Below are 24,578 nucleotides of genomic sequence, written 5' to 3'. Positions count from 1 at the left end.
TAATACATTGACAAGTTCCCATTTTATATCTAAGACCTTAGGGCGGTTCGACCTCCTATCTCCCGGGAAAGAACCACAAAGAAAACCCAGATAGAGCTTATAAATATTCTCGACTTCCTACTCTATTACATTTGATAAACGAACATAACTAACTATAAATAACTAACTCCCTACTTAGTATTGGAAACGGATTGGAGCATAGAGCGAAGGTCCGACGATAGCTTCCTCTGCAAAGTCATCGACAAGCTCTTCTGATGTTGTTCTCTTATCAACTCCCCCCCGATAAGATCATCCTTGTCCTCAAGGATAAGAAGAGAAGATAGGGAAGTGATCGGATCCCAGGTGGGCGACGACTGATCGGCACCAGACCACTGTACTAAGGCCTGTGTAACGGTCTTCCCCTCCTGTATCACTTCTGACTGCCGAAATACTGCTGCCAAATCTGACAAAACCCGAAGGATTGGCGGCGACAGATCAGCCTGAACTACTTGTGGGTTGTCGGATTGTGTCGGGGCTGAACTCGGTGGTACAACAACAATTTTGAACAGATCATGTTGGCCCTTATGTGACAGTAGAACGGCCAAGGTGTGAACAGAGTTCTTGTGCGGTATAGATGAACAACCACGTAGCACAACCAAGGAGTCATCTCGGAAAAATTCCATAGTGCGTGCCATATAATCATGTGTGACACGACCAAGTGATTCCAACCACTCCATGCCTAGAATGATGTCTGGACCGTGGAAGTCTGAAATATGTAGATCAATTCGAAATAAATGACCTTGAAGATCGACCACCGTCTCCTTGCTGACATGAGAACAAACTAAGGATTCACCATTGCCATAAACACGAAAAGGTTTAATCTTAGTCAAAGAAAGACTTAGCTTTTCGGCGATGCGCGGATGTATAAAATTGTGGGAGCTTTAGTTGTCAACTAGAATATTCATCGCGGATTTGTTGATTGTTCCCACAATATTAAAGGACTTCGCGTGTTTTCGGCCATCGACGGCATTCAAGTGAGATAGATCTGTTGTGATACCATAATCATCTGGCAAATCACTCTCTAATGCAAGCACATCATCTTCCTCTGCATCGATGCCCATGTAAGCCAAAAAATTATTGTTACACACATGACCTGGGCCCACTTGTCCTCACAATACCAACATAATCCCCGACGAGAGCGATCTGCCTTCTCCGATGCAGAAAGGCGCACCACAGGCAATTTACCTAGCTCTCGGAATCGGTCACTGAAGGACGTGGACCTTGGGAAGAAGACGCTGCGTTTGGTTTTGGTGCAGGGGAAGTACTGTATGGAGATTCGCGCGGGATCCGACTCTTTCGCTCATAAGTGGAAGTCGATTGTTGGTGCTCGCCGACATGCCGATAATTCCTTCGCCAAGGCAAAAGCTGCTGCTAAGGTGGTAGGTCAATGAAGTTTGACCTCTCGTTGAAGAGGTTGTTTGAGACCGGCAATATAGATCGGAAGAAGTATATAGGCAGGAACTCTGGATAATTTATTCTGCAATTTCTCAAACTCAAATTGATACTCCGAGACAGTGCCGGTTTGACACAACTTAGCGATCAAACCGATGTAGCTTTCATAACAGTCTGGATCGAATCTGTATCGAACCTCGTTCAAAAAATCCTGCCGCGTGACATAGTCGTTGTTGGAGCAATAGTGTTTAATCCATTCGGAAACCGGTGGATCGAACAATGGAACAACATAGTGAAGTCGATTTGTATCCGGCATCATAATGTGATCAAAATAATATTGAATTTTGAAAATTCAATTTGTTGTGTCTGTGCCGTCAAAACGAGGAGGATCTAAACGAACTCCACGGTGCTGATCATACGATGGGTTCCCACGTGGCAAACGGTCGGTAGAAGGATACCAACACGAAGTAGGACAGGGGCCAGGCAACAGCGAATAGATTGGGCGATCTGATGAAGAATAGTGACCATATTGTGGGAGCATTAGATTACTATGTGGATTGTTGAAGGAATAAGGACGACATGATAGATCAGAGTGATACGAGTCTTAGTTTTAGGAATTATTAATTTGTTGAGATATTTTAGAGATTTGGATATCTTTTCTTATATTTATTTCTTGTTCCCTAAGCTAGTATTCTAGTATTATAAATAGGATAGATTGTTATCATTTTATTCAATCAATCAACGAAATACAATATTAATCTTTTGCCCAACGACGAGTTGAGAATTATCTTTTACATAGATTCTGCGCTGCCCGACGGATAGGTCTTCCGCGCACAGCCAGATCTTCGCCTCCGCCGATCCTACGCAAGGACGCCGGAGAAAAGATACGAACAAGGTTCGTATCAACTGGTGCTTTCATTGAGAGGTGACCCTCCCACCATCTCGAATCCCGCCGGACAACCTTACTTCGCCAACGCCTGACGGGAAGGATTCCCGCTCGCCGCGTCGAAGTGATCTCATCCTCCGAGTTCTATTATCATGTCCTACAACTATCATCGCCAATTCCACCACAACCATGTGTCACGCAGCTACGCCGGAGTTGGGCGTAGTGCACAAAACACCCTGGATTGGCAGCAGCTATTCCGACCACGACGTGCAACCTGCTGGGACCCTCCGAGCAGCCGCGATCCACCGGGTTTTCCGCCCGATGATCAGCCACCACCCACGTACAGGCGTGAACCCTACGGTCCGCCGCAACCTCACCGAATGGGGTCTTTCCAGATGCGCCGCCCCACTTGTTGGGATCCGCCCCGACAACGAACCGATAACTGTTATCCACCACCGTATCGTGATCCAGATATGGTCCCAGATTCATACGTCGAGCCACGAAACTCCTACGCCCGATATCGCCCGTGGCAGCCTCAATATCACCCTCGTCCAGCCACCAAAGCGGAGGACCCGATTGACGCAAAGTTAGACCGCTTAATGGAAGCATGTGACAAGATAGAAACTTGGTTCGAAGCCACAAATCACCGGTTTAGCAAATTACGATCGTTACCGCAGCCCGAGCCAGATCTTGATCAGCCCCATGTTTCTGCACCACTCCGAAAGATGGCATGTCCTCCATCAAGAAATAATGAGGCTTCTTGTGGGCCTTCACGTTTTGTTCCCAAGGACTCAGCGGCTCCACCACTCCAACCGCAGCAGCCGAGTCCAGCACCGCCCTTGGAGCTGTTGTCCGACTCCGCACCGGGACCTTTCCAGCTCGTGCCCCCGCCGTCTGTGACGACACCATTTGCGACCTTTACTCAGCGTCCAGCAGCTGCTATCCCGAGCTCCATGAAGAAAGAGTGGGAAACGAATACACAAGAAGGAAAAGAGCCAATGAAGATTGAGAATATTATAGTTGAGTACAAGACTGCAGGTGAGACAACAAAATCGGACCTTAAGGTAAAAATGGAGGTGAGGAGAAGCTTGTTTGAAGAAGAGCCGAGATTAAAGTCTAAACAATTGGGGAAGAAAGGAGGTGGTTCTTACGTTGGTTTGCCCATGATTGCTTATGTCCATATGGATTTGAATGTCGGTGATGTTACAAGTATGAATCATCGACCAACATCACTCGATGCTAGGTTGATTCCTCCGCGCAATGCAACATCATGTTTGGGCATTCTGCGAGGTACGGAAAAGCTTTTTGTTTTAGTATGGAATTGGGGTGACCACATCAGTCGGCCTTCGTTGCTTTTTTATGGAGGTGATGAAGGGACACGAGCAACTGCTCGGTGTGTGTTTGATCCAGGAGGAGACGCCTCGCCAAGCTTTTGCTTTCAGCTCTCGTCCTTAGTTCGTGGTTCCCACCTTGAGGACAAGGTGGATTTTAACCGTGGGGGAGTTGATACGAGTCTTAGTTTTAGGAATTATTAATTTGTTGAGATATTTTAGAGATTTGGATATCTTTTCTTATATTTATTTCTTGTTCCCTAAGCTAGTATTCTAGTATTATAAATAGGATAGATTGTTATCATTTTATTCAATCAATCAAGTTCCCTAAGCTAGTATTCTAGTATTATAAATAGGATAGATTGTTATCATTTTATTCAATCAATCAACGAAATACAATATTAATCTTTTGCCCAACGACGAGTTGAGAATTATCTTTTACATAGATTCTGCGCTGCCCGACGGATAGGTCTTCCGCGCACAGCCAGATCTTCGCCTCCGCCGATCCTACGCAAGGACGCCGGAGAAAAGATACGAACAAGGTTCGTATCACAGAGCCATATATGTGTGGAGCTTTGTAGTGGTGAGGCGGCAGGAATCCCAGGAAATGGGGATGGGAAGTTAGAAACGTTTGTTGTGGATATTGAGTGTCAGTAACTGCTGAGTGAAGTGGGTGTTGATGCAGTTGAGTGGGTCGAACTGCTGTGGAAAGGGGAACGGTGGAACAGTTTCTAGATAGTTTGGAATGCGGTGAGGAACCAAATGCTGATCAGCGGCTGCCATTCGAGATTCCAAGTTAGCTATGGTGGACATAATCCAATCGACGGAAGACCGCCTGAAGTGGCGACAGCCACAGTAGGTATGTCTTGGTTTCGCCGGATTTCATCGGTTGACAGCATACCCAACTGTTCGTGGCTGGAACTAGGGACGTCATTAGGATTGGTCGACATTACTGCCAAGTTCATATTCAATTTATGCCTATGTTTTATGTAAGAGTATTCGTACTGGCACTACAAGGCAAGGAAGAAATAGAGATACATAGGGGTTGTCAATTTTTTGCAGTTGCCTGGTTTCTTATTAGAGTTGTCCTTTGGAATATGAAGCTAAGCAAACTCGTACAGTTTCAACTTTGTCAAGATCATGTATCTTTTATGCATATGTTTTAGGTAAGAGAATTTGTAGTGGCACTATAAGGGAAGGAATAAATATAGATGTATTGGGGCTTTGTCAAGTTTCTGGTGTTGCCTGCTTTATATTAATGCAAGTTTCAATTTGTGCTACTGTGTGCTTCATGAAGGTGAAGTTGACTTGGTTATTTGATAAGCACATTTCGGCGACTCTTGGCTTCAATGGTGGTTAAATGTTCATTTAGTGTATCACATCTTATGCTTTGCTCTACGGATGATCGTTTTAATACATATTGATTATTGATTTTGTGCATTGCAAATTGATTTTGTTCCTTATTTTATTGTAGTTTTAGGTGAAGCGGGCGGCTTTAAAGATGACAAACGAGTTATTTTACTTATGAGTTCTGTTGAAGAGTGACGAACTGTGAAGAATTGAAGGTTTTAGTTTATAATGATGAGATTGATTTTAATTTTAGAGGGAACATTTTTTTAGGTTTATGAACTTTGTCAAAGTATCATTTTAGATTTGTGAACTTTGAAAATATCATTTGAGGTCTGTCAACTATGAGTTTATATTAATCGAAGTACTTTTTACCATTTCCAAGTTTTTTCGGACGAAAATACCCTCAATACCTTCAAGGGTGTATATTTTTACTAAACTTATCAAATACTCATATTTTTTATAAGAGGGAACATCTTTTTACGTCCACAAACTTTGTCAAAGTATCATTTTAGGTCCGTGAACTTTGAAAATATCATTTTAGGTCCGTTAACTACAAGTTAATATCATTTGAGGTATTTTGAACTTTTTTCCGGACGAAAATGCCCTTAAGGCATTCAAAGGGCAATTTGGACAATTCTTTCGCCACTCATCTTGCGTCAAACACCTAGAGTCCAATATTTTTTTTACTACTATTTAATTCAATTACCATCCAAATTGAATTTAAATATAATTAAAATTTGCTATAAAAATAGTACTGTGTGTTAAATTTTCAATTATTAGATGACCAATTATATAGGGATAGTGAATTGGGACTTGATACTTTATTTTATTTTTTCAATCTAAACTGCATTTTAAGAACTTACTATGTGATTTGTGAATTATATTTAGTTTATTTGTCTTGAAATTACATAGCTATTAATTTGGATGGTCATTCGGGGTATTATTTATATGAATTTCTGAATGGAGATCAATTACCATCCAAATTGAATTTAATTATAAAAATTTGTCGTTAAAAATTGTTGGACTATAGGCTTCTGGCGCAAGATTAGTGGCGAAAGAATTGTCCAAATTGCCATTTGAAGACCTTAAGGGCATTTTCGTCCAGAAAAAGTTCAAAATACCTCAAATGATATTAACTTGTAATTGACGGACCTAAAATGATATTTTCAAAGTTCACGGACCTAAAATGATACTTTGACAAAGTTCGTGGACCTAAAAAATGTTCCCTCTTTTTATAAATAAGTTTACTATATATTTTTGACGAATTTTCTAAATATAATTTGACCTTCAATATTATCACTCAATTTTGTGACATGCAAGAAAAGTTCATTCTTCAATATTTTATAATTAAAAAATTTTAAAATATTTTTGAGGTATGGATACTCGTAAAAATTAATGTCACAATCAATAGACAATATTTGAATAATTTTTTAATTATAAAAAGTTGAAGAATGAACTTTTCTTGCATGTCACAAAATTAAGTGATATTATTGAAGGTTAAATTATATTTAGAAAATTCACCAAAAATATATAGTAAATATATTTATAAAAAATATGAGTATGTGATAAGTTTAGTAAAAATATACACCCTTGAAGGTATTGAGGGTATTTTTGTCCGAAAAAACTTGGAAATAGTAAAAAAGTACTTTGATTGATATTAACTCATAGTTGATGGATCTGAAATGATATTTTCAAAATTCACGGACCTAAAATGATATCTTGACAAAGTTTATGGACTATAAAAGATGTTCCCTCTTAATTTTAAAGTTAATGCAGCGTATATTTATTGTGATAGATTTTTATCTTCCTACTCCATGATTTAATGTTTATATATTTTAGTATTATGTGATTGTTTCAAATTTATTATGCTTCAATGTTGATTTGTATAGATTTTTTATTCTCATATAACTAAAATTGTTACTCATATTGTTCATTGTTAATATTGATTCTAATTTTATCTAATTAATTTAAAATTGAAAATTAATGTGTTAAAAATATATTACTCTGCACATGCGTAATGCTAGTTTATATTAAAACTAGGTTATATTAGAGTATTTGGATTACGGTAATCAATTGATTAAATTATGTTGAGTGGCAGATCACAAAAGTATTTTTTGCAATAAGAGTAAATTAGTAAATCAATATTTTTGTAGGTTTAGAATGATCGATGACAAATTGATAATATAGATATATACGAATAATATTGTACAATTTAAATAATGGACTCCGTATTCGAATATTGTACAGAAATTTTGAATATTATTAATGACACATGTATGTCACAATGACATTTGACATTCATTAAACATCTAAAATAATCTTAAAAATCTTAAATATCATATGATTATCTTAATTAAAATTATTTTTTCATATATCATATATCAAACCAGAAATAATTTTATGATAATAATATGTTTGTACAAAGAAATTTGCTCAAAAAAATATACTAGTATAAACAAAAAAATGCCCTCCAATGGTATAAATGTCAAAAGAGAAGGAAAAAAGGGAGATAAAAGACTCGAAATAGCAAAAAAGTATAATGTAGTAGATCTTCGTGTGGATATTTCAAAACTTAGGATCAACTGACATTCGAATTGAACTATGTAGTTCCCTAATCTGTACACTCTTTTAGATACATAAATTAAAAAATAAGTATTTAATGAATAAGTGGAGGTATAATAAAACAAAAAATAAAATAGATTAGCAATGAGAGAATAAAATAAGAAAGAGCAAATTAAATAGCTGAAAATAAAATAAAATAAAAGATAAAAATTTAAATATGACTAAAAAAATATACTATACAACTTAAACTAAAATCAGATATAAATTAAATACTATAGGAGTAAAAAGGTCTCATATTTTAGAGAGATAGTAATAGTAGTAATTTATTAGTAGATGTTGGGGCCGTGAGTTATGTCTAATTTTAATATAAATAAATTAATATAACAAGGTAAGTTTATTGAAAAACAAACAAAAAATAGAAAATATTTAATTTTGAAGATATTAACCAGAAATAAATAACTAATGTAGACGGTGAACTTCAGCAAAACAAAAACCGATTCCCAAAACCCTAATCCCCAAAACCCAACATCAATGGCCGACGTCAAAGCCGTTGATGAAGGAGGCGAATTCCCCGAGAAACGCACGCTTGATCCCCCAAATTCCATAAACAAAGCCCTAGACGATTCGAGTAAGAGGCAGAAAATTGAAGTTCCCACCAGCAAAAATGGCTCCGTTCCACTCGTCGCTGATGATGCAGCGAAATCGGAGGAGCATGTAAATGCCGTTGTTGCTGCTGCGGAGGAAGACGAGGAAGATGATGAAGACGAGGAAGACTATACTGCCGAGCAAGACGAGGATGCAGACGAGGATGCAAACGGGGAAGCCAGCAGAAAAGGGAAGGGGATCGTGGTGGACAGGAAAGGGAAGGGCAAAATGATTGAAGACTCCGACAACGATGATTCTGATGGCCATGTAGATGATGATGACGACTCGAGTGATGATTCCGACAGTGATTTCTCCGATGGACTTGATGAGAGTGATCTGGAGGATGACCCGCTTGCTGAGGTTGATTTGGACAACATTTTGCCGTCAAGGACTAGGCGGAGTCGAGCGCAACCTGGGGTCCGATTTTCTAATGATCCTGGCAAGGGTAACGATGCGTGATCGGATTTTTTGATGTTAGTAGAAAAGATTATGGAAGTGTAGCTTTAATTTGACATTGTGCTGTGCCATGATTTTTCGTTACGTTTGGAAAAAGGAGCCCATTATCGTACTGTTCAGACGTTCCTTTTGATTAGTTGATGTGATTTTCCTTATATTATGGCTTAAAGTATGTTAATCATTTGATGAGATGATTTCCAATGCGATATAACTCCATCGATAATGTTTCAGATGCTTGACATGGACAATTGTCCCCATTTATTGTGATTTCTACTTATTAAATCAGATAAACTACACATTATAGTAGATGGCTGGAATAAGAGATATCTGTCTTGATGATTGAATTGGATTGAAATCTACTTTAGATACTTCAGTCTCATTATTGTTATGTTAGTCTTCTTGCAGGAAAAGAAGGTTGTTATTGCAGCTCTTGTTTAAGGAGTAAATGTATCAGAATTGTTTGATTTAAATAACATCTGTTTGTGAAAGTATTTCTTATTAGCTTTGTCACAACAAGCCTGCTTTTGCTGGGATTTCAAGCACGACAAATGTAAGACCACAGCAACCAGCATACTCGTAGTATCTATCCCTTAGTGCAACATTCTTTTACAGTAATTTACTTGATTGGTATGAAGTCTTAATGTGGATATGAAGGTACTTGAACATTCAATATGTCTATAATACATTGGATCTTCATTTAACTTAATTAAGAACACAGGGTTTCGGCTGCTGTAATTTTGTGTAATGACCTGTACTTATATAAGGTTAATTCTAATGATGTTTATGCATGATACAGTTGATCTTTCTAATAAGATGACTGAACATAGTGCAAAAGTACATATAAAGTTTTCTTGATTGATAAGAATCTAATCAGATTAGGAATCCTCCAGGTGAGGCAAGTCTAGAACAATATGTAGAAGTAGTTTAGTGAAGTAAATGACTTCTTGGTTTATTATCTTTGTGTAGTTTATGCAGAGGCATTCACTACATCATGTGTGCTTTCTTTTATCGTAACTAAAAGATACTATTAAACATGGGATGAGATGGAAGTGGATGGTTTCCTCAATAATATCTCTTTGTAAAAACTAAAAAGGTATCTCACGATTTTTTGTTGTGGATTGTATTTGGATCCCTCTCTTTTGTGTCATGCTGAATGACCCTATGTACTAACCCAGACTTGGTTTTTATTTAATTTTCAAAACATCAGACTGAGGAGTTACATAGTTTTCAGGTGATTATGATTGCCTGTACAGAAACATCTGAGAATGTTGCCATGGAAAATTACACACCTAGGAGGCTAGGACTTCTGAGGTGATGTGCTCAGTTAGGCATTAGCATAAATGGACTTGCAATGAAACACATGATCATTATTGTTAATGATAACTTGGAACTCTGAGGAAAATGAAGCTATTGTTACATTTCATGTTTGTTTATATGGTGAAATTGGATGATACGGAACGAACTTTTTGTTACGTCAGCAACATAAACATTTACCCAGAGATGCCTCACATTTTAGTTTGTTGAATGTGAGTCTATTAAGATAGTAATGCCATATGGTTTCTCATTGAAGTGAGTTGATTATATTTGAGTGCAATTGACTCATATTAGACATAGGTGTTTGCATTTCTATGACTATTGACTAATAAGCATCTAACCTAGAAATGATGCCATTAGGTACGTTTTACTCACAGATTCTTATCACTCTAGTCTCTATCTTTCTTACAAACTTATGTTAGCACTTCTTGCTTCTTGAGTTTGGTAACAACTATTATTGTGAGGTTTAAACATATGTTCATCTAGACTTAATACATTCAAGCTTTTACGTGATAAAGTATATTGGGTGAGATTTTTTAGGAAAGTGAAACTCACTTTCTAAATTTACTTGGGATGCCATAGTTTTACTTCTTCTGGATACATGGTCCGCTTGAGACTCTTTTTCAGTTTTTCTGAGATTATCCTTTCTTCATGAATTATTATGTTAGAATTATCACTGTTAGTTTATGTTCCACCAAGACTTCCTTTTTGGAAAACCAAGATTCTTAAAACTAGATGACTGGTTCCTAAAACTAAAGAAATGGATTTGAAACAGCACAGAAACATAAATGATCTCCTTCTATATATAATTTCTTTCTGCTCCTGTTATGAGTCTTCATATTCCAGGGCTCTATTCCAGGGCTCAAGCCTAATCAGGCAAATGAACTGTAAAGCTGGAGTACAACAGGATAGAGGGAAATTTCTGTAGGAGTGTTAAATGTGTAGAAATCAGAAACAAAACACTTAATAGTGAAAATATTCTGTTGAACTGGCTTTGGCATTTACTAAACGGAATTAGATATTCTAGTAGCCCTAGTTGAATACATCCAATGAAACCCTTCCCAATTTTAATTTTAGAATGGATTATGTTTTATAATTTTAAAAATCATGCTTGACTGCTTCGTTTGATCTTTTCTGTTCCCTTTTTTTGGAATTATTGACTACCTATATATTTACATGTCTGTTCTTTTCCAGATAAATTGAGGACAGGGATGGACTACATTTTTGGATTTATTTCTACAATTTATACTTGATGCAGCTTTCAAGTGGAAGGATCCTGGTTGCTTTCTCTGCTTGGCGTCTAGGGCTTAGGTATGTGTGGTTATACTTTGCTTCTCATGTTTCCGTAAATTGGCAACAAAAGTATATGATGCATGAATGACGATGTGGGGTGTGGTTTTAGTTTTCAGATCCTCAAATTAAGGTAAATTAGGTCGCATAATCATGCATTTCTTTCACTTGGGGCACATACAGTCGACAAGGTGCAGTGTATGCAGTTGCATTCATTTGTATGCATAAAGGGGAAAAAAGATTCTTTATCTTGCTCATTTAGGTCTCCCAACTTTGTAAGTGGCTATCAACTTTTACCAGCTAACAGCGTTATGCCTCTCATCAGAGGACTGGATTTATCTCATACAATAATCACACATCAAAATATACAGAGCATTTAAGTTAAATACAAGAGAATGTAACTGATGTCTGATTAACTTCTGTATTTATGATTTGATCAGAGGATAAAGTATCCTCTCGACATATAAATAAATGCTTATTTATTTTGATCTTGAACAATCATTGTCTTAAGTGCTAGAATATATTCCCAATTTAATGTCTACGGATGGTTCCAAACTAAAATAAGATTGCACAAAAGATGAAAAAAATTTGACAACACTAGTAAGATTTAATACTTTGACGAGCTCTGCATGCATTAGGATATCCTCAATGTGTCAAAACTGTGCTCTGGATTCAGTTTATTGAGAAATGTTTCATGGAGAACTGTGAAGCTAACATAAGTGAACGTCATAAAAACCAAAATTTAACGTTAATAATAATATTTGTCTTAAATTTCTGTTCAGAAATAGATGGATCATGTCACCAATTTTTTATTTCTAAGAGTAGATATCAAATACAAGTATACAACCATACCTTTCACAAGGAAAATTATATTTAGTTATGTTAGGGGTATTTGAGTAACTTGCTGCCTATCATTTTGGGTACAACCTTATAGCTCAATTATACGCTAATTAGAAGGACTAGCAATGTATATTCACCATAGCTGCGGGCACGCGGCTATAATGCCACACTATTGTGCTGTTAGTCAGATCGAATCCTATCCTGCCCATTGTATTATTCCCAAAGTTTGTGTAATAGAAAATTAGCAAAATAGAAGGCGAGCCCCTCATTATCCTTTGTAGAGATTGCATTACTATAGTTAGCTAGTTTTCACCAGGATGCTTGGAGGCTGGCTTTAACTGACGCTAGGAGTCTAACTTTGAGAGTGTTGTGGCATCAATCTAGTACCTCTTGGCTAACAGTAAACTATGTTAGATGAATGCTGGGGAACCTCATACTAGTTCTCGGATCTTTGTTTCAACATGATTTCATTATGTTCTCTTTTATTACGTTGAGTTTTCTCTTGGGAATTTCAAAGATATGGTTGATTTGTTGAATTACTGTTAATATAAATGTGGCTGGTTTTTGGATTATATTATTAGTTCTTGAACCTGTGTCTCTGAGAAATTCCTACAAAGATGCTAGCAGCTATAAGTCAGTCTAAAGACATGGTTGATGTGTTTGACTAAAGACAACGTGCAACTTGCTAGGGGAATAAAAAGTGTGCTTGCCACGGTTAACTAGAAGTCTAGAACCATGTGCAGTACTAGAATTTTTGCTGGAGTGTTTGGATTAGGCCCACACCTTGTAAGCTTGTCTGTTTCCTATTAGATATACAGATAGACCAGAACTAGAACCCAAATAAATACTGGGGACCTTTTTCAGAAATTTATCCATTAGATGTTATACATCCATCGGCATTGGTACTGGAACCGAAGTGGATGAAATGGTAAATAATACTCCCTCCATTCCTTAGTAGTGGAAGCATTTCTTTTCGGCACACGATTTAAGAAAAATTGTGTTTAAGTAAATGAAGAATAAAGTAGAAAATGAAAAAGGTAGAGAGACGAAGAGAAAATAAAATAAGAGAGAGTATAGTAAGTGAGAATAAATATGTTCTCTTTTACTAAAAATGGAAATGACTCTACTACTATGGAACATACGAAAATTGCAAAATGACTCTACTACTATGGAACGGAGTGAGTAGTCAGCTCTCACAACAGAATATCTAAACTCAAGTCTAAGGGGCTATGTTTTACGTTTTGACAGACATATATCTAATAGCACTTACTGTCAGATGATTAAAGACGACGTGTTGCTTGACCTAATGTCATTTGTTTATTACCATCTTGGGGATAAGACTCTTTTCTAGCGAGCGGGTGTTAATTATAGGAATAATTATTTTGGATGTGTACTATTGAAGGGTGAAAGAATGACCAAATAAGGTATTCATGTAATTTATTTATAATCATATATACCAAAGCTCATCTTAAAGAAAAATTATGTTGTTTATTTTATATAGTTATATGTATAGAGTGGATTGTAGAGAAATCATCAAAGAAATTAGTGAATAGGTGGTTCACTCTATCAGTATCAAAGATTTTTTGCATTGGGATTTCTCTCATGCATTTTAAACCGTTGGTGGTTCTTTTCTTTTGTCGCAGATTCTTCAACGATATAAACTTATTTTGGCTCTGATTCATGATATGATCGTCAGTGCTTGGTGTTGAAAAAGGTTCTCATCTTCTGCTTACGGCAGGAACTACTTGGCATTATTTGCTTTCTTTACCGAACAAGATCGCTGTCGCCTTAGAAGCCAATCTAGAACAATGCAAGAGAGCCATTGAATAAGTAGTGTTTGACATAACTTTGAAGTATTTTCAAGTCTGCAATGATAAGGGAGAACATGAATTCCTATGGTTTGGAGTGTTCCTTGACTTTGTGTTTGGTTCCCACTTCACCAACCAATGTATTTTGTTGCAGTGTCAGCACCAAAGGAACAAAGAGATGCCCCACAACATGAAGACTAGATTCCTACATCATGGTTCAGAGGTAGAATTAGGTTTGCAGACTCGTCTTTTTAGCTTTGAGGCATCATTCAACAGTATAAAGCATATGCAATAACCCTTTTGATGTGATAACTTAATATCTTATGACATCCTCAATATCATATGCAGATTCTAGGGGGTTCCATATTTGTTGATTTTCGAGGGATTTGGTGTTATACAAGGTAAGATTTTTAGCATTGTCAAATTTTTTTGAGTGTTTTATGGTGTGAAATTCAATTCTTGTTCGGTTACTGACTTCAAATCTGGAACAATAAAAGTTAACTATTCTATAATTGGAAATCTAAATGCAATTTGAAATTCTTAATCTAGAATTTATACTAGACAATGATTGAGTTAGGTTCATACTCCTTCCGTTTTTAGATTACTTAAAATATACTCCTATTAAAATGGCTCAAAGCCAATGAAGTGCTTAAAGGTGTTTTAGAAATGAGGGCCCTATATTTTTCATAACCACAAAAATGCATTAGTTATTATGTCGAAAATCTTAGAGTCGTGTAGAGTAAGACAATTGTAGTATATTCACAACATCTAGTTGAATATAGTAAAAGAATAACTATAGTGTTTATAGGGAAAATTATCTACATTTTGCAAAGTGGATTCGAATATTCGAAAATTATCTACATTTTGCTAAAAGAATGATAAATAAAATATCAGAAACTGAATGAAGAATTATATTTTCATGTATTAATAACAAATAATTACTGTGGTAATATTATTTTATTTAATTATTGTGGTATTATATCATATTCTTTTCATCTAATATCATTTCGTGGTACAATCATACTAGTTTTCTTTTGATTGTAAATTCAAATTTGTGAATATAGTGATATGTATTACTGAATTCCTACTCTTTCTTTTACTATAAATAATCAAAGATTGGAGTAAAAAGTAAAAAAGCTAACCAAGGATAAATATATATTAAGATTTTTTTAATATAACCAAATTTCTTCTGTAAAATAGATTTTCTTTATTACGTTCATTATTTTTTGACACGCAATACTAAAAATGTAGATTAATAACCTTACATACATTTTGCAAGATTAGGAAAGAATACAAAAGTCAACATATCAATTCATGAAGAAATGCAATTTAGTTGTTAGAGCACTTTTCTTCTATCCAGTGTGATGAGTTGCAATTGAAAAGTTCAAATCAAATATCAAATTGATACATTAAAATTTTGAAGTAGTTACATGAAAACGAACATGTTCATGAGGTCGTAATCGAGTAGTGTTAATTTCAAACTTGACTTATTATTGTATAAATTATAGTATTAAACGGGACTGAATGAAATATTATACAATTTGGCTCATTTATAGCTCTTGGTAGCTAGTAGGTCCAAATCTTTACGAATGAATAGGCTAATAATCTTTGTGACAAGTAACATGCCAAGCTTTATATTTTAATATTGGTATTTGCATAAAAGTTAGTGTGATATCGTTTAAGAGCACCCACAACCACAACCGTGCTCTTGCCAACGAGCACGGTTGTGGGCCCGGCCCTACTTTTTTGCATGCTCTTAGGCAAGAGCACAACACCCACAGTTGTGCTCTTCCGCAAGGACGAGAACAAGAATCCCACCATTTTATTATTCAATTTAAATAAAAACATTTCCACAAAATTAAAATATATTAAAAATACCTGGATAATATTACAAAATACATTAAAAATTACATAATTAAAATCCTAGAAAATAAAAATTATATAATTAAAAACCTAAAAATTAAAAATTTCATAATTAAACTCCTAAAAATTAAAAATTACATAATTAAATTCATAAAATTAAAAAACACACTACCTGTGGCTGAATTTCGCCCACATGTGTTTGATTAGGTCTTCTTGTAGCTCAACGTGGGTTCGGGTATTGCGCATTGTGTGCCTAATTTCGATCCTCACACCCACCGTCGTATGCACACCTCGGCGTGGGGGAGACCTCGCGCTAGAGCTTCCGGCTTCATCCTCGTCGTAGAAGCTAGCCGCCCTCGGTCCTTCGTCAGCTATAATCATGTTGTGTAAGATAATACACGTGTACATGATGTCGACGATATTTTTCACGTACCACAGCCGAGCCGGGGCCTTCACAATGTTGAATCGGGCTTGAAGGACCCCAAAGACTCTTTCGACGTCTTTCCGCGCGGACTCTTGACGCTGCGCAAAAAGAACCCGTCTCGGGTCTTGCAGGTTACTGAGCGTCTTCACGAAAGTCGACCACCTTGGGTAGATACCATCGGCGAGATAGTAACCCATGTGGTATACATTTCCATTGACGGTGATGTCGATCGCCGGTGCTACACCATTCAACACATCATTGAAGAGTGGTGAAGAATAGAGCACGTTCAAGTCGTTGTTGGATCCGACAACACCGAAATATGCATGCCAAATCCATAGGCGGTAGTCGGCGACCGCTTCAAGGATAAGTGTTGGGCCGCCGGCTTTGTGGCCGCTTAAGTGTTGCCCCCTCCAAGCAGTGGGGCAATTCTTCCAACTCCAATGGATGCAGTCAATGCTGCCAAGCATTCTGGGAAAGCCATGGACTGATTCGTGAAGACGAAGCAACCGTTGGCAATCATCACCGAAAGCTGCACGAACGCCCTCGCAAAAATTTTTAAGACAAAGGATTCCAGTGGACTCACCGACATGCAAATACTCATCGAAGATGTCGGCCGTTTGCCCAGTAGCGAGTTGTCGGATGGCACACATACACTTCTGCAACGGCGAGAGACTTTGCCGACCGGCTGCATCTGGACCTGTTTGGAAGAATTCAACACGGGCGGACAATGTGTTGACAATACGCATAAACAAGCGCTTTGACATGCGAAAACGACGCCTAAAGTAATCTTCCGGAAACCGCGACGGGTCGGCAAAATAGCCAGCAACGAGCCTTTCGTGGGTTCCCTCCCGGTCACGATGGATGTAGCGGCGAGTTGATCTAGTTGGTTGAAGAGGAGGGGCGGGGGTATTCGCTGCGACATATGCTTCATAAGCGGCACGATATTGTTCGTAGTATTCTTGTTCTTCGAGCTCCGCTTCCGCAATGAGATGGGTGAAATCCATTTGAGGTTTTGAGTAAGAGATGAAGGTGTAGATAAGTTGTATGAAAAATATGAATGAGAGATGATTTGATGTGAAAAATGGATGAATAATGTGTGTATTTATAGATGATTTCGGGGGGACAAAATAAAAAAAATACAGAAAAATACAGAAAAATGGGCAAAAAAACGACCATTTTTTGGGATTGGGAATTTTTTTTTGTATTATTTTCGATTTTTAAAAAAATAAAAAAATGATTTTCCAACGGATATGCCGTTGGTCAATCACACGCTGCCACGTCGCCTGCTCGTTGGCACGGACGTGCTTGATTCATCGAGCAGCGCCGTGCCAGCGGCAAGAGCGCAGCGGCGGACAGCGGTGCCGCGCCGTTGGCACAGACGGACGGACAAGCGCCTGCTCTCCGTTGTTCATGCTCTAACCAACCATAATCCAAATCCAGTAGGCGATGCTAACAACCAACACAAATACATCTAATTTAATCCGTAATTCCGATTTCTCATTTTAGTCCGTCCGCGAATAAGAGTCTCGGTTCATAATTACCATAAATGGTAAAAAGACAACTCATTCCACCAACTCATCCACTCACATACTATCATTTAAAACCAATAGCACAAAATGGAGGAAACTCGGCATAATTCAAGACCTAACTTTTTGTGCCTCTAGCTATTCGTGTCTTCATCAATTGAGCATGCTCACTTACGTTATTCGACTCAACGTGCGTTTGGACTGAAGGGGAAGGAAACTTCGAGTACAAACCCACAATCCAATAGCCATCCGCAACGCATCCCTTAGCCGTCCGTCTCTTATCTCGTCCCGGAGAGACAAGACGGATAAGAGACGGCGTTGCAGCCTTCCGTCTCCATCCCGTCTCGGAGAGACGCCCGTTCCGGAGGGACAGCTCGCGAGACGTCTCGCCACGCCCGTTGGCGACGTGGCGAGCTCCGGTTCGTCCGTGACGCCTACTAGCCGGCCCGCGATTGGGCGTCGTTTTTATCTGAAAAAATGTTTTTTTTTTGTTTTTTTTAAAAATTCAGGAAAAATTCAAAAAGTAAAAAAAAATCCCAAAAAATATACTAGTCGTTTATAGGCATTTTTTGCAAATTTTTAAATTTTTTATATTATTTTTAAGCCTCCAATCAGTTCTATAAATATCAAATCATTCCCACAAATTAATCCATCATAAAAAATATGTTTTTTTTATTTAAATTATGTATTTTCAATTTTTTAGGATTTTATTAATGAGGTTTTATTTTTTTTTAATTTTAAGTTGTAATTTTATTTTATTTTATTTAATGAAGTGTGTTTTTATTAATTGAATTTGTTGGAAATAAAAATAAAAAATGAAATTGAATGAATAGTTAAGGGATGAGATGGTTAAGAGACGGATAAGAGATGGAGGGTTGCAGGTGATGTCTCTTAGTTAAGAATGGAGTAAAAAGTACAGTGGGGCCCATGAATAATTAAGAGATGAGAAGGTTAAGAGACGGATAAGAGACAACGTTGCGGATGACCTAAGTGCTAGAAAATAAGGTTCTTCTCGACCTCCTAATTTCGAAAAAAACTTTAGAAGATAATCCTATTTTAAACGTCCCAAATAAGCCATGAGATGACATAAAAGAGGGACATCCAAACCTCCCAACAATCCTTTATTACTTTTGTATTTGAAGATGTCCTTATGGCAGTCCTTCGTCATTTTTTAAGGTGGTGTTCGGTTTCCTAGATAAAATAATATCAAGATATAATATAGAACTGAGTTATGAGATTATTTTAATCATAGAGGGTTAGCTATGACTAATCATTCCATGATTATCTATCTAAGATTGAGTTATCTCATGAACCGAACACACTACATATTTAATCCCATGATACAATCTTATAAATCGAACACCCCAAAGAGATGTTGTCCACAAACAAACTAGCTCCATGATTTTGTCCACCTGCTCTGTTAAGAAAATTGGACTAAACTTTTACTAAAGTGACCAATATCTTAATTCTTGGAGATCATAGTGAGCTCACATAAATTGTTAAATACATTTAATCTTGCTATAGATCTGTGTCTTGACCCACCTATCAAATTTGTCCAATCAATTCATATGACACAATCACACAAAACTCCATGTGTGTTAGTTTTTACAATTATATCAGTATTAAATAAAATTGTAGGTTAAGCGTAAATTTAGGACTTGAGAAGCACCACGATTAGCTAGACGTCAAGTTATGTTCCTCCAAACAATTAAACACATATATAATTGTGAAGTTAAAATAAACAATCAATCATATCATAGAACTATTAGTGATCTAACAATAACTATTGAATGAGCACACTTGTTAGGTGACGTTTAATTAAATAAAATGGAAGTTTGGAAACTTACTCGTTAAACAAATTTCAAATCCTTAAAATCTATGCCGTCAATCATCCATTTGATGCAATTAAATTAATAAATTATTTAAAAATCAAATATTAGTTTTTATAGTATCTATAAACCATAAGTATAATATTCATTTAAATTATGAAGTTTTTACAAAATCTGATCAGTCATAGAAAATATAAAAACGAAATATTCAGTCACAAAATTTCAATTTTCTTAATTACCATATACTTATAAAAGTGACGTCTTTGATCATGCTTAAAACAATATTGTTTAATTAAAATAAATATTTTTCTTTATTTATTTTCCTTTTTTATCTTTATTTGTGGTGATCTACCTAATACTAATACTCAGCCCCTTCTTTTTAGAATGTTGCACCATAAGTGAGTCATTTTCTTTTTTAGCAAAAAATAATAATACTTCTTATATCTCTTATGAGTCATGTGCACTCTTTTCTTTTTAGTCCGCCCTACAAAAATATGCATTTTTTTTAATTTTGGAAACTCTTTTTTTCTCTATTGAGGCGAGACACATCCTCCACTAACAATACTTTAATTACTTTTTATTTCTATTTCTATCTTACTTTACCCATCGTGCATTAAAAGTCGTACCCAATCAAAAGTGCATACTCTTGTATGAGTGAGAAAGAGTATTATTTTATTCTTTCACCTACTTTATTCTTTTTTTTAACTCTCTCTCCACTAATTCTTTAAATATCAATTTCTTTAATCTCAAGTTCAAAATAAGCCCCTCTAGATATTCTCTTTAGTAATTAGGAAATAGATATTCGTAAAAAATCAACTCTTGCTATTGTTACACTTGATGTAATATTGAATTGTTACATTAATTGGTTTCATATATTCATTGTTTGAGTAAGACAGATATTGTATGCACTAAGGTTTTTGGAAAATGGTGCAACTCAAATCGTTGATAGAGGATTGTACTATTATATTGTCGATAAGTTCTGTAGATTTTAATTGATCTTATCTTGATTGTAAGTTCATTATATAGATTTGTCTCCCAATTGGAAAACTTGTAATCATGTCATTATTGTTTAGTTCGTTGTCAGGTGCAAAGTGCCAAATATATAAAGAAATTCCAACATATCAATCAACAAATTTGCAAAATATATTGGGCATGTGGTGTGTGCGCATTATTATGTACAAGATCACCACAGGACTTATATCCAGATTTGGGGGACACATGCAGAGAGCGATCTCTTAATTGTTTCTTATAATTTTATGTCTCATCTACCATGCAATACATATTATTATATACTATATGTATATAATAAAGTTCTACTATTAGCTAGCCTTAAATCCCTCTCATAATATATAGCATAACATTTACTATAATTTTATGTTGGAATGAAGAGAATACGTGTGAATGAAGGAAATAATCAACGCTAAAATTAAAGCTTAATCAAGAAAGAAGGAAATCACTTTACTTTCCTTGTTAATGTATAATTTAACTCTATATAAAGAGTTGGATGTATTAGAGATAATGAATAATACTCCAGTAGCATAATAGTGTAATGTCAATTTTACGATTCTTCTAGTCTTTTATATTTGGCATTCTATTTTCTATCATGGTATCGAGGAACTCATGATCCATGAATAACCGTTAGTTCGTTCATCGTAATACCAAAATTATGATCCAATATTTTTCAAACTGAAGTGGTTCGTAGATATGACCAAAACCGTCTACTTAGCTCTTTGACACGAGTCAAAGCCGTCAATGATGAAAATTGAAGTCTTCTTGACACGAATCAAAATTGTCATCCAAAAACTAATGAACTCCTTGACATGAACTTAAACTATCAATTGAATTGCCAAATATCCTTGAATGGATCTAAATTTAGTGTGGTCGTGGGATAAATATTCTTCTTTTTCTGTTTTTAACTTTATTTTGCAGGCTACCAAGAACGTGGAGAATGAGAATATATCTTATATAAGGGTTGGCTCACATAGAGGAATTTCACCTAGAACCAGTGGCGGACGCAGGAATTTTACACTGGGGGTTCCAAACCACACAATACAGGAAAAAAACAAGGAAAAATGGAAATAACTAAATATTGCACTTGTAGGATTTGAACTCTAGCCAACAAGAGTTGAAGATTTTTAACCCAACTACACAACCACTTGAACTACTACATAATCTGAAAATTAGTGGGGGTTCCAGTGGCCCTCCATCCTAATAGGTAGGTCTGTCACTGCCTAGAACACTGGTTTATCCTACAAGGAAGGCTCAATACCAAAGAGAGATCATTTAGATTTAGCACACTCGGAGTTGAAAATGACTGATGTGTTTTTTACATAGAAGACCTGAGATGATCGAACACCTCTTCTTCTGCATTAATCTTTTATTTTCCGCATTATATTCTATTTTTTTATCAATATACTCTCTCCATCCCATTAAATATAAAATATTTATTTTTCGACACAAGATTTTGTGTAGTGTTGTTTAGTGAGCTAATGAAGAAAAAATAAAGTAAAGAGAAGAAAAAATAGAAATGATGTTATTTTTCATTTTATAAAATATTTTATTATTAATTATATAACCTAAAAAGAAAAAAATGTTTATTTTTAATGAGACTAATATACATTATAGCATAATCAAAATGCAATTTGAGGCATATACTCTACACTTCTCATTGTGCTATATAACTAAAAGGGAAAAGCTATTTGACCATAGTATGGCTTAAGCCCAAAATAGTTGTGATCTAATAAAATATTATGAGTAACAAAATATTATGAGCAACAGAAAGTCCTTTTCAAAATCTAGGGACTTTCCATAAATATTTTTTTCTCAAGAATAGGAAAGGAGTAGAGTATTAAGTTTAATGAATATTTATGTAGTTCAATCTCTATTTGAATTTTATTTGCCAATAATACTTTTCTATACAGAGAGTTTACATAGGATATTATTGATCTTCACTTTTTTATATAGAGAGGTTAAATAGTGAATGTATTCTATGAAGGCTGGGAGAGGTGAACTCTATTGTTTTTCTCAAGCCCTATATATTTGTTTGCATCACTTCGTGTTTGACGTTCATTTTTTATGGATTTTTGTAAAATAATTTAATTTTACTATATTAGTAAGTTTTAGTGTAAGTTTTTAATTAATTCAACTAGAATTTTTCACTTATCTAGTATATTTTTAATTAATAATAATTAATTATTTGGTAAACTAATCCAAAGGTATAGTGTATATATTTCGTAAACGTTAATTTTCAGTGATATATTCATTAGTAATATTTTTTAATAAATATTTATAAAATAATAAAGTTAATTATAATAAATTTTTAGGATAATTAAAGAATCCCATCTGAGACTGACTGCACTGATAAATGATATAAAAGGTAAGTGAAAGATATTTTACACGAATGAATGTGTCATATCTACATATTACTAAGAACTTGAGTTGAATTTGTAATGATAATAGTAAGTTTTTGACCCGACATGAGATGATAGGAGGATAAAAAGTTTCAATTTATAGGTAAAAATGTGACACGAAGGCATTTATTTAAGTGGGATGAAAGTGGTGAAGGGACATGATAAGAAAAATAAAATGATTCATGTAATCCTCATTGGTTATGATTTAATCTAAAACCAATATATATTATATGTGTGCCCTACCTACCCATCAATACGCATAACGTATTGTCTCTCTATACCATAATCAACAATACTATAATTAATTTTGTTGCTTAGGTCTACATTCATAAAATGCCCTTAATTTGAATTTTACATTGGTTCATTGGCATCTCCAAACAACCAATCAAATTCATTAGAAACAAAGTGTTATTCCCACACATTTACATTCGTGGGAAAAGTGACTCATGCATCAATTCGGGCTTCCATAGTTAGTTTTTATAATATAAAAAAACCCTAGAAATGTATTTTGATTGTAGTGGGGGAATAGAGGATGAAATGTAGATTGTGTGGATTAGAATTTTTTGTATTGGGTAGTGAATTTGCTACGGTGGGCCATGGGCCGCTCACGAGAAAGCGGCGACGTGCGTCTCACTGCGCATAACGTGAGCATGTGAGGTGCACATGCCCGCCACATATATATTTTTTATTCTTTTAATTTTGAAATCTATCCGTCAAAATATGGACTCTAATTGTGATCGTGCAACTTAATTAACTCACTAATCTGTCTCTATATAGATTCGCCTCTATTTATAGTACATGTACATTTGTATAGATATGTTTGCCCACATTCACTTTAGTAAAATTGCTTTATCAATGCATGTGCTGTGAATTTTTGTAGACTATATCGTTAAAAGAACATATTATAGATTTTGTATGACAAGATTTGTGGAATTATCAAGGCAAAAGTAGTCTCCATACGTGTAAGGGAAAGCAACCAATCCATCAACTTTCGATTAAAATATAGACTAAATGTAAACTATTTTATGATCCTGCATGAAGATGGATTTATCCATTACCACTTCTTTAATGATGGTCGGTTTCTTCTAGAAAGCAAATGTAATCAAATTAAAGATTAGGTTTTCACCCACAATTACAAATACAAATATAATATATATATATATATATATATATATATATATATATATATATATATAAGTAGGGGGTAGCTAGGCTTACTAGTCCATACATTACATCAAGTTAAAGTACACAAATCTTATGAAATTAAGTGGCAAATTTACAGCGGATAATTGCACTTCCAAAATGAAATATTAGTATATGACTGCATAACTGGAATTTTGATATGGGATATTGATAGGGATCCCTTTGAGGTTACCATGCTTTGTTGTCTACATTCTCTTTACCTTTTTTTTTACATTTGCGGTCCCATTTTATCATTTTGTTTGAACAAGATTATGTGTAGAGATTCGTTAGCATTCATTTTGTTTGAACAAGATTATGTGTTGAGATTCTTTAGCTCTGAGAATATAAGTTTTTGCCAATATTTTTGGCTGACAGAATTGAAAGAGAAAGAGAGACCGATCCTAATTTAAGGAATTAGGGTTAGTTGTAAT

The 24,578-nt window shown here is 35.5% G+C and overlaps 2 protein-coding genes across 8 annotated transcripts; both read left to right on the top strand.

The window, feature by feature from the left end:
• Positions 1 to 2,921: 2,921 nt before the first annotated feature.
• Positions 2,922 to 4,194, top strand: LOC121755699. The gene is made up of 2 exons (XM_042151053.1): positions 2,922 to 3,607; positions 4,095 to 4,194. The coding sequence occupies exons 1-2, from the start codon at positions 3,043 to 3,045 to the stop codon at positions 4,115 to 4,117; spliced, it is 588 nt and encodes a 195-aa protein (XP_042006987.1). The 5' UTR covers positions 2,922 to 3,042; the 3' UTR covers positions 4,118 to 4,194.
• A 3,843-nt stretch (positions 4,195 to 8,037) lies between these two features.
• On the top strand, positions 8,038 to 15,224 carry LOC121755700 (nucleolin-like). 7 transcript variants are annotated; one of them, XR_006040846.1, is made up of 8 exons: positions 8,547 to 8,650; positions 9,067 to 9,102; positions 9,637 to 9,754; positions 9,893 to 9,972; positions 11,170 to 11,286; positions 13,749 to 13,819; positions 14,068 to 14,136; positions 14,262 to 15,224. XR_006040846.1 is itself a non-coding variant. In XM_042151059.1 (7 exons), the coding sequence occupies exons 1-3, from the start codon at positions 8,092 to 8,094 to the stop codon at positions 9,922 to 9,924; spliced, it is 627 nt and encodes a 208-aa protein (XP_042006993.1). In that variant the 5' UTR covers positions 8,038 to 8,091; the 3' UTR covers positions 9,925 to 9,972; positions 11,170 to 11,286; positions 13,749 to 13,819; positions 14,068 to 14,136; positions 14,262 to 14,934. The 7 variants fall into 7 exon arrangements, 6 of the variants coding, with proteins under 6 accessions (XP_042006993.1, XP_042006989.1, XP_042006992.1 ...); XM_042151059.1 differs by lacking the exon at positions 9,637 to 9,754 and having other exon boundaries at positions 8,038 to 8,650; positions 14,262 to 14,934; XM_042151055.1 differs by lacking the exons at positions 9,637 to 9,754; positions 9,893 to 9,972 and adding an exon at positions 9,179 to 9,211 and having other exon boundaries at positions 8,038 to 8,650; positions 14,262 to 14,932.
• The last annotated feature ends 9,354 nt before the right edge of the window (positions 15,225 to 24,578 follow it).

Source organism: Salvia splendens, chromosome 11, assembly GCF_004379255.2.
Source record: "Salvia splendens isolate huo1 chromosome 11, SspV2, whole genome shotgun sequence".
Classification (NCBI taxonomy): Eukaryota; Viridiplantae; Streptophyta; class Magnoliopsida; order Lamiales; family Lamiaceae; genus Salvia; species Salvia splendens.
This window is presented reverse-complemented; position numbering and strand designations above follow the sequence as displayed.

Bases quoted from the DNA above. Each gene is read 5' to 3' on its own strand.
- LOC121755699 (XM_042151053.1), top strand. From the start codon at position 3,043: ATGGCATGTCCTCCATCAAGAAATAATGAGGCTTCTTGTGGGCCTTCA. The intron at 3,608-4,094 runs GTACGGAAAAGC...TCTTTTACATAG, and splicing joins ATGTTTGGGCATTCTGCGAG to ATTCTGCGCTGCCCGACGGA.
- LOC121755700 (XM_042151056.1), top strand. From the start codon at position 8,092: ATGGCCGACGTCAAAGCCGTTGATGAAGGAGGCGAATTCCCCGAGAAA. The intron at 8,651-9,066 runs GTAACGATGCGT...GTCTTCTTGCAG, and splicing joins TTCTAATGATCCTGGCAAGG to GAAAAGAAGGTTGTTATTGC. The intron at 9,212-11,169 runs GTAAGACCACAG...GTTCTTTTCCAG, and splicing joins GGATTTCAAGCACGACAAAT to ATAAATTGAGGACAGGGATG.